This window comes from Equus przewalskii, chromosome 5 (assembly GCF_037783145.1).
Source record: "Equus przewalskii isolate Varuska chromosome 5, EquPr2, whole genome shotgun sequence".
Lineage (NCBI taxonomy): Eukaryota > Metazoa > Chordata > Mammalia > Perissodactyla > Equidae > Equus > Equus przewalskii.
In genome coordinates this window covers 26,858,073-26,872,779 of record NC_091835.1, presented here as the reverse complement: position 1 = coordinate 26,872,779, position 14,707 = coordinate 26,858,073, and the positions used below count along the sequence as shown (strand labels likewise).

The 14,707-nt window shown below is 50.0% G+C and overlaps 1 protein-coding gene across 3 annotated transcripts in view; it reads left to right on the top strand.

Moving 5' to 3' along the window:
- Positions 1-6,138, top strand: part of THAP4 (THAP domain containing 4) — a 45,247-nt gene extending 39,109 nt beyond the window's left edge. For all 3 annotated transcript variants that reach the window (XM_070620303.1, XM_070620304.1, XM_008527211.2), the window contains one exon: positions 5,908-6,138. In XM_070620303.1, the coding sequence (XP_070476404.1) occupies positions 5,908-6,027 (120 nt within the window). In that variant the 3' untranslated portion in view covers positions 6,028-6,138. The remainder of the gene's footprint in view (positions 1-5,907) is intronic.
- Positions 6,139-14,707: the final 8,569 nt, after the last annotated feature.

The window sequence follows — 14,707 nt, the reverse complement described above, 5'->3', positions numbered from 1 at the left end:
CTGCCATCGCTGGCTTTGGCGCTGTGCGAGCCATTGTGACAGCCGATCGTCATCTCTGAGATGGGGGGGACGGAACTCTGGAAGTCACAACCCATGTGTGGGAGTTATCCAACCATGGGGCGGTGGGCACAGGGCAGCCCCTCACTTGCTCTTCCCAGGGCACCCTCCCTCCTGCCACCTGGGGAGAGGCGGCCTCAATGTCTGTCAGTCATGGCATCTGCCCCCAGGCCTGTCTCCCTTCTCTTGCTTGCCTGCTTCTTGCCAGTAAGTTGCTTACTCTGGAGCAAGATGGCTGTCAGGAGGTGTTCACAGATTTTGGCACAAAGAGGCAGAGCTGAAGGCTGAGTGAGAGGCCACACTCAGATCACTGTGCAGCGAGATGGGGTGAGTCCACGTGGCACGGCCAGAAGCCGCTCCAGCTCTCGTCCTTGGAAAGGCTCACGAGGGGGGTGCCCCGCCTGAATGGCACTGGCCAGGTGCTCCCTTTGCCCCACCTGTGCTCCATCTGCACAGCATGGAGCTGGGCGTCCAGCCTGAGGGCGAGGCGCCAGCAGACACCGTCAGACCACGTGCCACCTGCCGTGTGTCTCCACGTCAGAGGCAAGGCCGTCCAGGGAGCAGAGCCCACTGCAGGCCACGGGCTCTGAGGGTTGGCAGCCACCATCCTGCAGAAGCTGGAACGCGTCGGGGCGTGGGGACATGTGCTTCATTTCTCTCCACTCCACTTCTGTTTCCTTTGAAAAGTGGTTTCAAGAGAAAGGAATATTCAATATTCAAAAGAAAGTGAAATTCCAGAATAAATAATGCAGAATTGAAGAAGCTACTGCAGTGTGAGGACGTTTCCCTCGTACAAGCAGGTGGAGCCCCTGCCTGTGCGTTTCCTGTCGGTCGTGCGTGTGCTGGGCTCCCTGCTCCCTCCTCCTGCCTTCTTGAATTATTCCGCTTCCCTCTCTGTTGGCTTGTTTGCTGTGCATTCTTCTACTGTCCTTCCAGTGATTGCCACAGGAGTGCCACGTGTATTGGTGCATCGATGTTGAATCGTACCTGGGCTCCTTCAGGACTACGGCGGGAGCCCTGGACAGTGCTGCTCAGACTACATGTGTGTGGGAGTCTCCTGGGACTCTTACTAGAATGTCAGTGCCGACCCCTGGGCCTGGGCGGAGTCAGACTCTGCATTTCCAGCAACGCCCTAAGTGCTACTGGTGCCGCCGGGGCTCAGAGCACACCTGGGGCAGCAGACTCAGAGCGCCACCTCCATGCGTCCTCCTCCCGCCTCGTCTCTGTGTGCCGGCACACACCGACCCCCACGAGGCATCATGGCCCCCGTGTCTGTGGTCTGTACGCACTGAGAGGGGCGCACGTGTTTTCTCCGTTTGTTCCTGCACCCCCATGCTTCTACCAGGGATCATTTTCCTCAAAACCTGAAGAACATCCTCTGGTATTTTCTTTAAGGGAGTGGGGAGTCCTGCTCATGGTGAACTCTATAGGTTTTTTTGGTCTAAAAATGCCTTCATTTTTTTTTTTTTTTTAAAGATTTTATTTTTTCCTTTTTCTCCCCAAAGCACCCCGGTACATAGTTGTATATTCTTCGTTGTGTGTCCATCTAGTTGTGGCATGTGGGACGCTGCCTCAGCGTGGCCTGATGAGCAGTGTCATGTCGGCACCCAGGATTCGAACCAACGAAACACTGGGCCGCCTGCAGAGGAGCGCGCGAACCCAACCGCTCGGCCACGGGTGCCAGGCCAGCCCCAAAATGCCTTCATTTTTTAAGAGTATTTTCACTGCAACTAGAATGCTAGGTGACAGTTTTATTGTTACTTTGAAGATATTGTCCCATTATCTTCTGGCCTCCATCCTTTCTGTGGAGAGGGCAGTTGTCAATCCCATCATTCCTGTGAAGATAATGTGCCCCCCACCCCGGCTGCTTCCATCCTTTCTGTGGAGAGGGCAGTTGTCAAGCCCGTCATTCCTGTGAAGATAATGTGCCCCCCACCCCGGCTGCTTCCATCCTTTCTGTGGAGAGGGCAGTTGTCAAGCCCATCATTCCTGTGAAGATAATGTGCCCCCCACCCCGGCTGCTTCCATCCTTTCTGTGGAGAGGGCAGTTGTCAAGCCCATCATTCTTGTGAAGATAGCGTCGCCCCCACCCCGGCTGCTTCCATCCTTTCTGTGGAGAGGGCAGTTGTCAAGCTAGTATCCCGCCAACCCCAGCTGCTTCCAGGCTCTGTCTTCTTGTCTTTGGTGATCAACCAGTGTTTTCTGAGATGTAGTTTGAACCTGTGGCTTGCATAGCTTTAGTTCATCTTAGGAAATTGGCCATAGTCCCTTCGCATGTTGCCTATATTCCATGCTCTTTCCTGTCTTCCTCTGGGACTCTGATTGCCCATCTGTTAGGATTCAGTTTCCAGTGTGTTTCTTACGCTTGCTTTTGTCCATATTTTCCATCCATCCATCTCTCCCAGTTTCACTTTGGATATTTTCTACTGACCATTTTTCAGTTTGCCAGTCCTCTCTTCAGCTGTGTCTAATCTGCTAATTCCATTTTGGGGGCCTCAATTTGAGTTGTTGTATTTTGCAGTTACAGAATTTTCATTTTATTCTCTTTGACAGATTCTGATTCTCTGCTGAATTTCTCCATACAGTTTTCTAATCACTCCAGTGTTGGCATCCCCATCCTTCACCCCAGGGGAGGGCGTCCATTCCAACTCCTCTTTCTCTTTCGCTCTTACCTCCTGTAGGCTAAGTAGGTTTTTTTTTTTCCTTTTCTTTCCTGAATTCTAAATGTCATGTCTGAAAAACTGTAGGTGACTTGAGAACAGGTGTCACGCTCTGGTTGACAGCCTATGAAGGGCAGATCCTGTTAATCAGAGATGGAGCTATTTTGGAACTGGACTTCCCAGTCTATTTCTGGTTAACTCTTACTGCTGGGGTACAGCCCTTTGGGGTCTCAACCAAAAGCCTGGGGTGTTTTCCATGGCCTCTCCTTCAAGACAGGCACTGATTCCAGAGTATATTCCATGCGTCACAGCTCCAGGAATCCTAGAAAGCCTGGCCCAGCTTTCCAGCCTCTCAGCTACCACTTCCCTCCTGACCCCACCCTTGTCCCCTCGGCCTGCAGGCAGCCTCTTACAACCAGCACGAGCCTCAGGGTCACTGTTGCTCCGGGTTGCGTCCCCTCAGCACTCCGTCTCTCTGGGACCTTGGTCCTTGCTGCCTTGGTGGGTCTCTGGTGCCTTTAAATGGACTCTGAGGGCAGAGACACAGCCTCTGGATCACCCGGTCAGCAGTGCGAGGGACTCGCCGTGGCGTGTCATGAGCACCGCCCAGCCTATCGTGCACCCACCTGGCCAGCCAAGTTCCCTTTGTTTCCCCCGGCTGGTCTGGGGAGGGGTCTGGGCACCACCTCAATGGCGGCTCTGTGGGACACACAGAGCAGGCCACACCCCACACCCCACACTCCAAGCAGACAGTGACCTCAGGGCACCTGCCATACTTCTGCCTCAGCCACACGGTGCAGGGCTTTGGTCTTGGCCCCGAGCATCTGGGCATCGCCACAGCTGCCTGTCCTGAACAAGTAGATAATCTTGCAGCTGATGCATCCACTGGCATATATTAGGCTTGGGCCAGTGTTGGAGGTGGAGATGTCCATAAGATGGTGGAACCCGAACTGCAAGGACACAAAAATGTCCATGGAAACTGACATCATGCGTTCCTTCAAAGTGGACGTCTCTGGGGAGATCCGCAGCCTGGCCATCGCTGGCTCCCTCAGACTAGAGAAGAACTTTGATTCTTTTTTTTTTTTTTTGACGAAGACTGGCCCTGAGCTAACATCCATGCCCATCTTCCTCTACTTTATATGTGGGACGCCTACCACAGCATGGCTTGCCAAACGGTGCCATGTCCGTACCCGGGATCAGAACCGGTGAACCCCAGGCCATAGAGCAGAACATGCAAACTTAACCACTGTGCTGCTGGGCCGGCCCCAGAACTTTGATTCTTAATAGTCACTTATTTCAGCAATTCAAGGTGATATCACGGAAGCTAAGAAACAACTAGATTTACTGGGAACATTTGAAACTCAAAACAAACAATTTCTTCCAGGTTCTTAAAAGCAAAATAACGAATGCCGCCACTGATGAAAAATCCCCTTATTTATACATATGAGTTTTCTCGTATTTTACTGTTCGTAACTATATAGTCTCATCTTGGTTCTGTTTTACAGATCAGACGTGAGTTAGTCCACACAGTACAGTGTGGTTGCCGTGTTGTCCTCAGCCGTTCAGTTAAAGCCATCGTGCTGCAGTGCTGAAAGACGCATTCTGAAAGTCAGGATCCCCTTTTCTGTAGTGTATTGATTAGAATGTGCCACTGGAGACGTCTTTAGTGTCTTATATTGGAAATGACATACTGAGTGCGTGTGAGGTGGCAGGTGACTGGAACTCTCGTGGTGAAACCCCGCGTGTCTGTACCTGGGCGGTGTGTAAGTCAGGGGTTTGATATTTATTCTGAACTAAGGGGGGACGTCCAGACTTTGTATTTGTGCTATTTTGTGCATTAATGTATTATCACAGACTTGAAGACTTGTGAAATTTCATTTTAATTAGTCATTTCCTCAGTGGGGTCAAATCATTGTTCTCTGTTCCATTTTTGTTGCAGCTGCCACAGTTCTCATGGGTCTTGACTCCCTCTGCCTGTCATTTTTTGTTTGTCTTTTAAAGCTGTAAAGTGAGTGTTTTTCGAATCTCAAGGTCGCATTTTTGTGTTGTATAACACTTCTCTCTTCTCTTTAGGAGTAGATTTCTTTTTTCCTGTAAGCAATCTTCAGTGTCAGGTTTTTTTCCGTTTAGAATATCCTACAACTGTGCACTTAGAAAAGATGGCGTCTCTATCTACCATTCCAGCCTTCACATATGAACAGTGATACGTGCATATCGTATGGCATTTAGAACAATAGTTTAGAACCCCCAAAACTTCATCTTCCGGTTTCCTCAAAGTTTAAATGAACACATTGCAGTTCATTTACATGTACCAGTTTCTTAACACAAAATATTTGTTTTCCCCCTCAGGAAACTATTTAAGAGCCAGTTAAACTGTGAAATAGAAAGTTACTTATTTTCATGTAACGATACCTTCCTGAGCAAGTGTAAACTGTTGTAGTTGTCTACGCAGCTTGTAGCTTGTAGCTCGGGGATAAGGCATAAATAGTAAAGTTATAGTTAAATAATCTTCAAAATAAATAGGCTCTGAAATCTTGCTTTTCCGGTTTTTTCTCTGGAGGGCTGGTCAATTACTAAGTAGTTGGCTGTGGCCTGAGCAGAACTCCTGTTCCTGGATCCCCCCGTGTTCTAGAACGCGAGGGAGTAGCGAGCAGTAGAGTCGTCTCCACAGTTGTCGCGCTCGCACTCTCTTCACGCCCGTTCCAGGAGGGTCGGGTTTTCTCACTGAGGGTGTTGCTACAGGTCTGTGTTCTTATTGGAAATCGCCGCCATAGTTTGTTCCGATGAATTACTGTTGTTCCCGAGTTCTCCAAGAGCACAGGTGACATCAGTTCAAGTTGCAGAGTGCCCACTGGAGGGGCAGCTTTTGTCTGATCAAATGTCTAATGATGGAGGCAAAAAAAAAAGATGGCTTTAAAATGAGACCAGTTCCTGTGTTGGCCTGTCGGTCTTCTGGGACAGCTGAGGGGCAGGGAGAGGCACACCCTGATTCGGCATGCCCCGTAGTGGCTGTGGGCCGAGTGTCTGTCACCCACTGGCGGGGACACTGCCCGGCTCACAGGCCTCTGAGGACTAAGGGGATAGGTGGCAGCCTCTGCACGAGCACTTGCCTGTGGCAGGACGGCAACCATTTGCCGAATCTTTGGGAGAGTAAAACTAAGGTGTTTTGTATTTGTTTTGCTCTGCTCAGATTACCCGAAAATTCAGGCTGAATTCTGAAGGCAAACTTGAACAGACAGTCTCCATGGCAACCACTACCCAGCCCATGACTCAGCATCTTCACATCACCTACAAGAAGGTGACCCCGTGACCCAGAGCGGAGCCGCCTCCTGGGCGGGCCGCAGGACTCCGTGCGTTCAAGAGTGTTGCCACATGTTCCTGTAATGGCATAGAAAAACCAAATAAAAGGCCTTTATTTTTATGGCTGAGCATTTTGGATATTATCACTTGTGTAGACTACATTTCTTTCATCTGCTGATGACTATTTGTTTTCCAGAGTCTTTTCCCTAAAAGCTTGAGAAGGGCAACTCTCATTTTCTCGCGCTCTTTTTCTTGCTGCAGTTTTGACAAGATCTAGAATATTGATAGATCTTCAGTAGAGTAGCCCATGATAAGCTGAAGACAAGGCTGGGACAGAAAGGGTTGTGGTTATTTTCCCGTTACTTTTAAGGAGCCAAAGAGTCTCAGGACACCAATTCCATGAAGAGAGGGCATTCCCAAGGTGAGGGATGGTTGTGAATTTAGCATGATTGTGTAAAGTTTATTTTATTACTTTCATATATTACTTTGATGTGTGTGTTTACTGTGAAGGTTTCCAGATGTACGCTCGCCCCTTGTGCCTGTCGCCAGCTTTAACAGCCTGCCCGCATTTCCTCATACTAGGGGTTCATCTATTCTGCCCCCTTCTTTTGCTGGAGTATTTTAAGCAAATTCCAGACATAGTGTCGTTTACCCCTAAACGCTTCAATATGCACGTAAAAACAACACACAGCCTTTTTCTTTTTCTTAACACACCACCATATCGGAAGCCACACCAGGAACGTAGAGACATGCTGTGCAAGGAGGTGGGGTCACCAGTCCCCAGGACCTCAGAGGAGGGACAGGGCTGGTGCTGAGCCCTCGGAGGGGCACTGGCAGTGTGAGGAAGTCAGCTAGTGCCCCAAGTGCCCGGGGGGCACAGGAGGCCGATGCTGGGCATACCACGGAGGAAATCAGGTACGGGAGAGGCTCCAGGTACAGTGCGTCCTGAGGCAAGCTCACCTCCAGCCGTGAACCTGTGAAGCCAGGTAAGGTATGTGCTTCCAAAATGCACTGGTGGGACAGGGATGGAATGGGCACTCCTGTTCCAAAAGGGAGAGGTAAGAAAGGAGTGACAGGTCCTGAGCAAGTGCAGAACCTTAGGCTCCAGTATAATCCCCTTTGGTTCAGTGTCTGCCCTCTAGGCCCACCAGGGTGGAGGTCCAGCCCTCCAGACACACGGGTGCTGGCCCTGCCCCCACAGCTTTGTTGAGCACAGCCCACACTCAGTTCTCATGGGTTGGGGTCACGTGCCTGTTACCGAACCATGTTTGTTTTGCCCATCGCCCAGAAAGCCAGTCACCAAAATGATGAGTTTGCAGCAGAGAAAGGGTTTATTCATAAGGCAGGCAGGTGAGGACACGGGAGAACAAATCTCAGATCTACCTCCCCAAAAGGGGGACTAAGGATAGTGATGGGGTTGGGGGCAAGGTGGTCTGAAGTGTGGGGATGGATGATTGGAGGCAAGGAGGAGTGAGGTCATTGATCCGCACAGGTGTAGTCAAACTTCCTGCCTCTTCCTAGGACACATGTTCACAAAATGGAGGCGCAGCATGATCTGCGGGTGGAGTGTTTTGCTCCGACATCAGGAGTTCAGCGACCCTCGAAGGCCCAGTTGGTGGGCTGGTGGTCTCGACCGGCCTGAACTGGCAGGGAGTCGACTCCTAATTCCTGAGAAACAGCTCAGACCCCCATTACCATGGTGACCAGGCGCAGGGATGTTATCTATAGGAACCTGGTGGGAGTTGGATAGCATGTCGCCTAAGCAGCACAGCTAACAATGGGCGGGCAAACAACTGAAAGCTATAATTAATAATCGCCAAAAAAAGCTTCCGTTACGAGCCAGCTAGTCATTAACGGCTAACTGTTCATGGGTCTCACCTGCAGCTCCCGATGTCTCTGTCCATCTAGGGTCACCCTAGTAGGGCTCTCTGCAGCGGCCCCACCTGTATGGGGCATGGGTCTCTGCCTGGGTCGTGAGCCCAAGGCTCCAGGTCACTCCATCCTTCAAAATCCAGGTGCAGGTGGCAAGGCCCCCATGGCTCTTGCTTTCTGTGCACTGGCAGAGGTGGTACCTCCCGGACAACAGATGGCACCAATGTTTACCACCTGTACCCTCCAGAGGGGCAGCCACCTCTGCCTGTGGCACCAGAAAGCTGGGAGCAGAGGCTTGAAATCTGCCCCACAGGCTCTTGGGCCTGTGATGGGAGGGGCACCTCCATGGTCTCTGAAATGCCTTGGGGTCATTCTTCCACCGTCTGGGACAGTAGGCCCCGGCTTCTGTTTACGTGGCTGACTAATCTCCCCATTGTCCTGACAGATGGCTCCTAGCTTAGCTGGGAAGGCCTATCCACGCCAATCTCCTTATCATTTCGGCCACACCCTTCGTGCCCTCTCTGAACAGGCTTTTGCATTATTTTCAATAAGGGAAAGCTGAGAATTTTCCAAATTTTTAAGGTCTGCTTCCTTTCTGGTTACCAGTTCCATCTTTAGACCATTCCTCTCTTCTTGTGTTTTACTGGGAGTATTCAAAAGAAACCAGGCCCCTCCTTCAGCTCTTCCACTTTGCTTGGAAATTCCCTCAGCGAAGATCTGATTTCACGGCTCACAAGTCCTACCTTCTACCAAACTAGGACACGCACGCTTAATCCAGCCGGGCTGCTTTATCACAAGGATTACAACTCTTGTTATAAAGAGAGAGCCTGATCCTCATTTCCATCCGAGAGCTCATCAGAATGGCCTTGACGTCCAGGTTTCGGCCAGCATTCTGTTCAGGGCCCCTTAGGCATTCTCTACGAGGACTGGGTCCTCTTCTCTCTCTGGGCTCTCACCAGAATCCCCGTCACGGTCTGTTCATGGCAGTGGGGGCTTTTTCTAGCAGCCGCCGCAAAACTTGCAACCCCTGAGTTCCCGAGCTGCTTCCACATTCTTAGGTCTGTGTTACTGCAGCACCCCCACTCCTCAGTCACCATTTTCTGACTTATTCAGGCTGCTGTACCAAAAATACCATGAACGGGGTGGAGGGTGCTTATAAACAACAGAAATTAATTTCTCACAGTCCTGGAGGCTGGGAGCCCAAGATCAGGCTGCTGGCCGATTATTTCTGGCGAGAGCCGGCTCCTCACAGACGGCGTCTCTGCTGTGACCTCACATGGCAGAAAGGTGAGCTGGCTCTCTGGGATCTCCGTTATAAGGGCACTAATCCCACCATGAGGGCAGAGCTGACACACCCTAATCACCTCCCGAGGCCACACTTTTCCGGAAACCAAAGCGGGTTCCCTCCTGGCAACTTAAATCAGACTGTCCACCAGGAGCACTTGTCTCACAAAGGGAGGTATATTTGCAGCAAGTAGGAGACCACGAGGAGTCATTTCCAGAGTCCTGGCGTCCCCGAACAAAGGGAAAGGGACCTTTTATTTTGGATGGGAGATGATTGTTCACAAGGGAGGGGTGGACATCCGCTTTCGCAGGCTCAGTTGGAAACATGCCTCCACATACACTGCAGGTGAAGGTAATAAGGCCTCAGCTCCTCCCAAAGAGAAGATTTTAGCATTAAAAATGAGGCAAAGGTCAGAGGCGAGGCTCTGGTGGTGGCGCTAGGTCCCGTTCAGGGTGGCTGGTGATTACATCTCCTTAACATAACAAAAGGAAAAATAGTTAAATGCTTCCAAACCCACCCTTGAGTTCCTGTCAGTGACAACACCTCATGCCATCACTTTAGGGGTTAGGATTTCAACACGTGACTTTGCTGACTTTGCGGGAAAACAAATCTTCAGACCACACAGCACCAGGGAACCTGCAGGCTGGGTTTGGAGCTGTCCCCACTGCTGGAGTGATGAGAGAAGCTGGGAGCATCACGGAAGTGCCACCCTCTCCTGCCCAGGCTCCTCCTGCCTGCTTACAGCGAGGAGGGGGCCTGGGAGGGCAGCCCCAGAGCAGAGCATGGAAGGTGGAGCTGAAGATGAAGAGCAAATAATTGACATGGTCATCTGGTCATCTCTCCTCCTGCTGACATTGACCTCCCGGGAAGCTGGTCACTAATCCTGGAAGGCGTCCCCCATCTGTATTCTGGATTCACCTGGGTTCCTTGTAGCATCTGACTTGTTCCTCCATGCCCTCTGTTTCCTCTAGTCTGGAAGCTGGATTGAAAGTTCCGACAGGATACACACTTCCGAAGGGCTGCCCAGTCCTTCCCGTCCCCACACACCAGGAGCCTCATGTCTGCCTGTTGCACCTCTGCTGATGCTAAAAGAATAGGCTCAGATGGCGACCACCTGGCCCCTTTATCCTCGGTTCTCCATCAACCTTTCACTGAAACGTTTTGCACCCGTAGGGGAGCGCCGCCTGAACCAGCTCCCGCACCAGAGCTGTGGATTAGTCTCCTGACCCTCGTCCCTTCTGCATTCAGTGGCTGGAATTCTCTCCCAAGAACTTCCCCCATCCATGAGGCTGTTGGGTTACCCTAAATTAGGTTCATACCTGGAAGCCAGCATAAAGCTTAATTCTTTGCCTTCAGTTGTCAGTTGTCAGAGTAAGAATGTCCTGGAACCTCGGTGGTGGCCCATGGGCTGAGCTGTTTCTCACACCACCACCCCACCCTCGCTCCTCCTCAGGCTTCTGTTAGGAACCCAGGGCTCTGTGTATATGTGATGTGATTCAAGGCACGCGCAGTCTCGTTCTTCAACACACGGTGGGTGCTCAAATGATCACATAGTTGGCCAGACGGAGCCCGCAGGCCCCTGATGGCCTCCATGCCGCCACCCTCTCCCACATGTCCTGCCCCAGGGCCTGGTTCCCTTTAGTAGCAGGTGAGAACCAGAGCCCACAGTCGGCCCTGATGTGCTCGTCGTACCGGCCGCTCTGCTTCCAAGTCTTTCCCTGGGCAGAACTGGAGAGTCGGTTCGTAATTTATTTATTTTTCATTAATTTTGTCCGAACCATGTGAGGGGACGCTGCAGAGCTCACAGCCCTTCACCCTTGCTTTAGCGGGGAAAATACACATTTTTTAAGAAAAAAAAACTATGCGTCCACACTAATGTTTCCAATTCAAAATTTAAGATTACAAAACTTTTCACTTAAATTCTTTGATTTTACCTCTTTTAAGATGAAAATCTTGGGCCAGCCCAGTGGCGCAGTGGTTAAGTTCGTGCACTCCACTTCGGCGTCAGGGGTTCGCAGGTTCGGATCCCGGCCACGGACCTACACACCACTCATCCAGCCATGCTCAGGCGGCGCCCCACACAGCACAACCAGAAGGACCCACAACTAGAATATACAACTATGTACTGGGCAGCTTTGGGGAGAAGAAGAAGGAAACAAAACAAGGAAGAAGATTGGCAACAGATGTTAGCTCAGGGCCAATCTTTAAAAAAAAAAAAACCATGAAAATCTTGGGGCAGGGGCTGGCCTGGTGGCGCAGCGGTTAAGTGCACACGTTCTGCTTCTCGGCGGCCCAGGGTTTGCTGGTTCAGATGCTGGGTGCGGACATGGCACCGCTTGGCAGCCATGCTGTGGTAGGCGTCCCACATATAAAGTAGAGGAAGATGGGCATGGATGTTAGCTCAGGGCCAGGCTTCCTCAGCAAAAAGAGGAGGACTGGCAGTAGTTAGCTCAGGGCTAATCTTCCTCAAAAAAAAAAAAAAAGAAAAAGAAAATCTTGGGGCCAGCCTGGTGGCGTAGTGGTTAAGTTTCACTCACTCAGTTTCAGCTGCCCAGGGTTCACAGGTTAGGATCCCAGGCGTGGACCTAGCAGTGCTTGTCAAGCCATGCTGTGGCAGCGCCCCACACAAAATAGAGGAACACGGGCACAGATGTTATCTCAGTGACAATCTTCCTCAAGCAAAAAGAGGAAGATTGGCACAGATGGCAGCTCAGGGGCAATCTTCCTCACACACACACACAAAAAGATGAAAATCTTGGTTCTTTACATTACTTGCTGTATCCTACAGGAGGCATATAATTTTGGAATAATAATACTGTTTGTAACAATAAGACTGCTAATTGAAGTTTAGGTTTTTTGCTATGGTTTTTACATCTTTCTTATTGAAGATAGAAAGTTAAAATATATTATAATTGGAATAACTGATTTCTCTGGGTGCTTATGTCTCCAGCTCGATACACAAGCTCATTTGTTTATTTTAATTTCTACAGTGTTCTCTTTTTTTTTTTAAAGATTTTTTTTTTTTTCCTTTTTCTCCCCAAAGCCCCCCGGTACATAGTTGTATGTTCTTCATTGTGGGTCCTTCTAGTTGTGGCATGTGGGACGCTGCCTCAGCGTGGTTTGATGAGCAGTGCCATGTCCGCGCCCAGGATTCGAACCAACAAAACACTGGGCCGCCTGCAGCGGAGCGCGCGAACTTAACTACTCAGCCACGGGGCCAGCCCCATAGTTTCTACAAAGTGTTCTGTTAAGTTAGCTTTTCCTCCATGGCTTTATTGTCAAAAGCGTAAAATCAGGTACATTTTGCTCCACACAGGTGTATACAGCACAGCTAGGCGGCCATCCCACAGTTGACCCAGCACATCCCCTAATGCTGGGCATTTGCGATGTCTCCAGTCTTTTCAGTAATCAAAGAATGGCACAAGGAACCACCTGTGTGCCTGTCATTTGGATTTCTGCCAGCGTACCTTTGGGACAGATTTAGAAGGTGTAAATGTGAAAATGTCCCAAAGGTAAAGGGGTGTTTGACTTGTCCCGTCCCCACAGGGACGTTCTGCATCCCCACAGCATGGTGGGAGGTGGCTGCCTCCAGCCACAGCAGAGACTGTGGCCAAAGTTGGGTTTGGGCCAACCTAATGGGTGAGAAATAGGATCTTGGGGCAGTTTGGGTTTGTGTTTCTCTTATTTTTTCTCTTTTTCTTCTTGATTTTTGGAGCTGATGAGCTCTTTTGAATTAGGAATAACTAATTCTAATATTCCTAATTTTCAATTACAATTTTTTCTTTTTTTTTAAATAGTTATAATATATTTTTATTACGTTATCTCTTGTAATTAACTCTCTTTTTTTTTTTAAAGATTTTTTTTATTTTTTCCTTTTTCTCCCCAAAGCCCCCCGGTATATTGCTTGTTGTGGGTCCTTCCAGTTGTGGCAAGTGGGACGCTGCCTCAGCATGGTTTGATGAGCAGTGCCATGTCCGCGCCCAGGATTCGAACCAACGAAACACTGGGCCGCCTGCAGCGGAGCGCGGGAACTTAACCACTCGGCCACGGGGCCAGCCCTTCAATTAAAATTTTTTAATTGAGGTAAAATGCACTGTTATAACATAAAGTTCACCATTTTGACCATTTTAAGGTGTATTAAAAAAATTAAGTATTCAGTTTAATGGTATTTAGTACATTCACAATGTTGAGCAACCATCACCTCTGTCTACTTTCCAAACAGCTTTGTCACCCCAAAAGGAAACCCCGTCCCCGTCAAGCAGTCACCGTCCCCCCCGCCCCCAGCTCGACAACTGTTTTCTGTCCCAAGTTACAAATATTTTTGAAAATGTTAAACGTTATAAATATTATTTTTTCAAGTACGTATTTTGTCTGTTATTGTTCGTGGATTTTAAATCATATTTAGGGAGGTTTTGCCCATGCTCCAGTTACAAAGAAAATCACCTATGTTTTCTAGTACTTGTCTCATTTTCTACACTCGGCTCTGATCCATTTGGCGTCTGGCTGGGTGTGTCGTGTGACGTACAGGTCCGAGTTAGTCTTTCGCCAAGCGGTTAGCCAGTCACCTCAATATTTATTACAAGCCGTCCTTTCTGCACTGGTGTGACACGCCACCTTCACCACACACTGGGTCTGTAGGCCTCGGGGTCCGGCTGCCCGTGTCCCTGGGCCTGCCGGTCCGCATCTGGCCGGGTGCCCCGCGGTTAGCGACAGAGAGACAGTCCAGCAGCAGGTAGGCCTCGCCTCTCATTTATCTTCTTTTTAAGGGTTTTCCTGGCTATTTTTGCTTTTTTTAAATTTTCCTCTCGTGTGAAGTTTATAATTAGCTTGTTTAGATCCAAGAAAAAACAAAACACCATTCTGGTATTTTTATAAGGATTACATTAAGTTTATAAAAGTACTTCTGGAGACTTGTCTTCTTCACGAGCTGGATTTCCTCTCCAGGAACATGGTGTTTCTTCCTCTCTGTTCAAGTCTACTTGGGTGTCTTGAAGGTGTATCGGAAGTTTTCCTCACATGGGGTTTCATATTCCTCGTTCGGTTAACGCCGAGGAATTATCTGCCGTCGCAGGAAGTGGGGCGTCTCTTCCACTGTCTTCCAACTGGATGCATGTAGCTACTGATCTGTTACTCTAAATCCTGCCACTTTTCTCGATTCTCTTAGTGTTTGTAACATGACTTTTGCATGCTGGAACTACACCGAAGGATTTGATCAGAGGAGCGAATGCCGGGAGGCGAGGCAGGCGAGGCCTCGCGGGGCGTCTGTCTCCATGGCCTTCCCTTCCTCTCCCCCTCCTCTCTCCACCTGCCCTCACCAGGCACCCGGCTGGCGGTCTGCACACTGTCACACTGTGGGAGCGGGAGCGGGCGTGCCAGGGGCCGGCAGGGCTACAAGGACGCTGGGGACCTTCAGGGGCAGCAGCTCTCCAGGGAGGAGGGGGGGAGAGCAGTCCTGCGGGGTGATGGGGCGAGGCGACGAAAGCCTGCACATTGTGCACGAAAGCCTCGTCCTTCAGGCCTCTTGCTTCCTCGG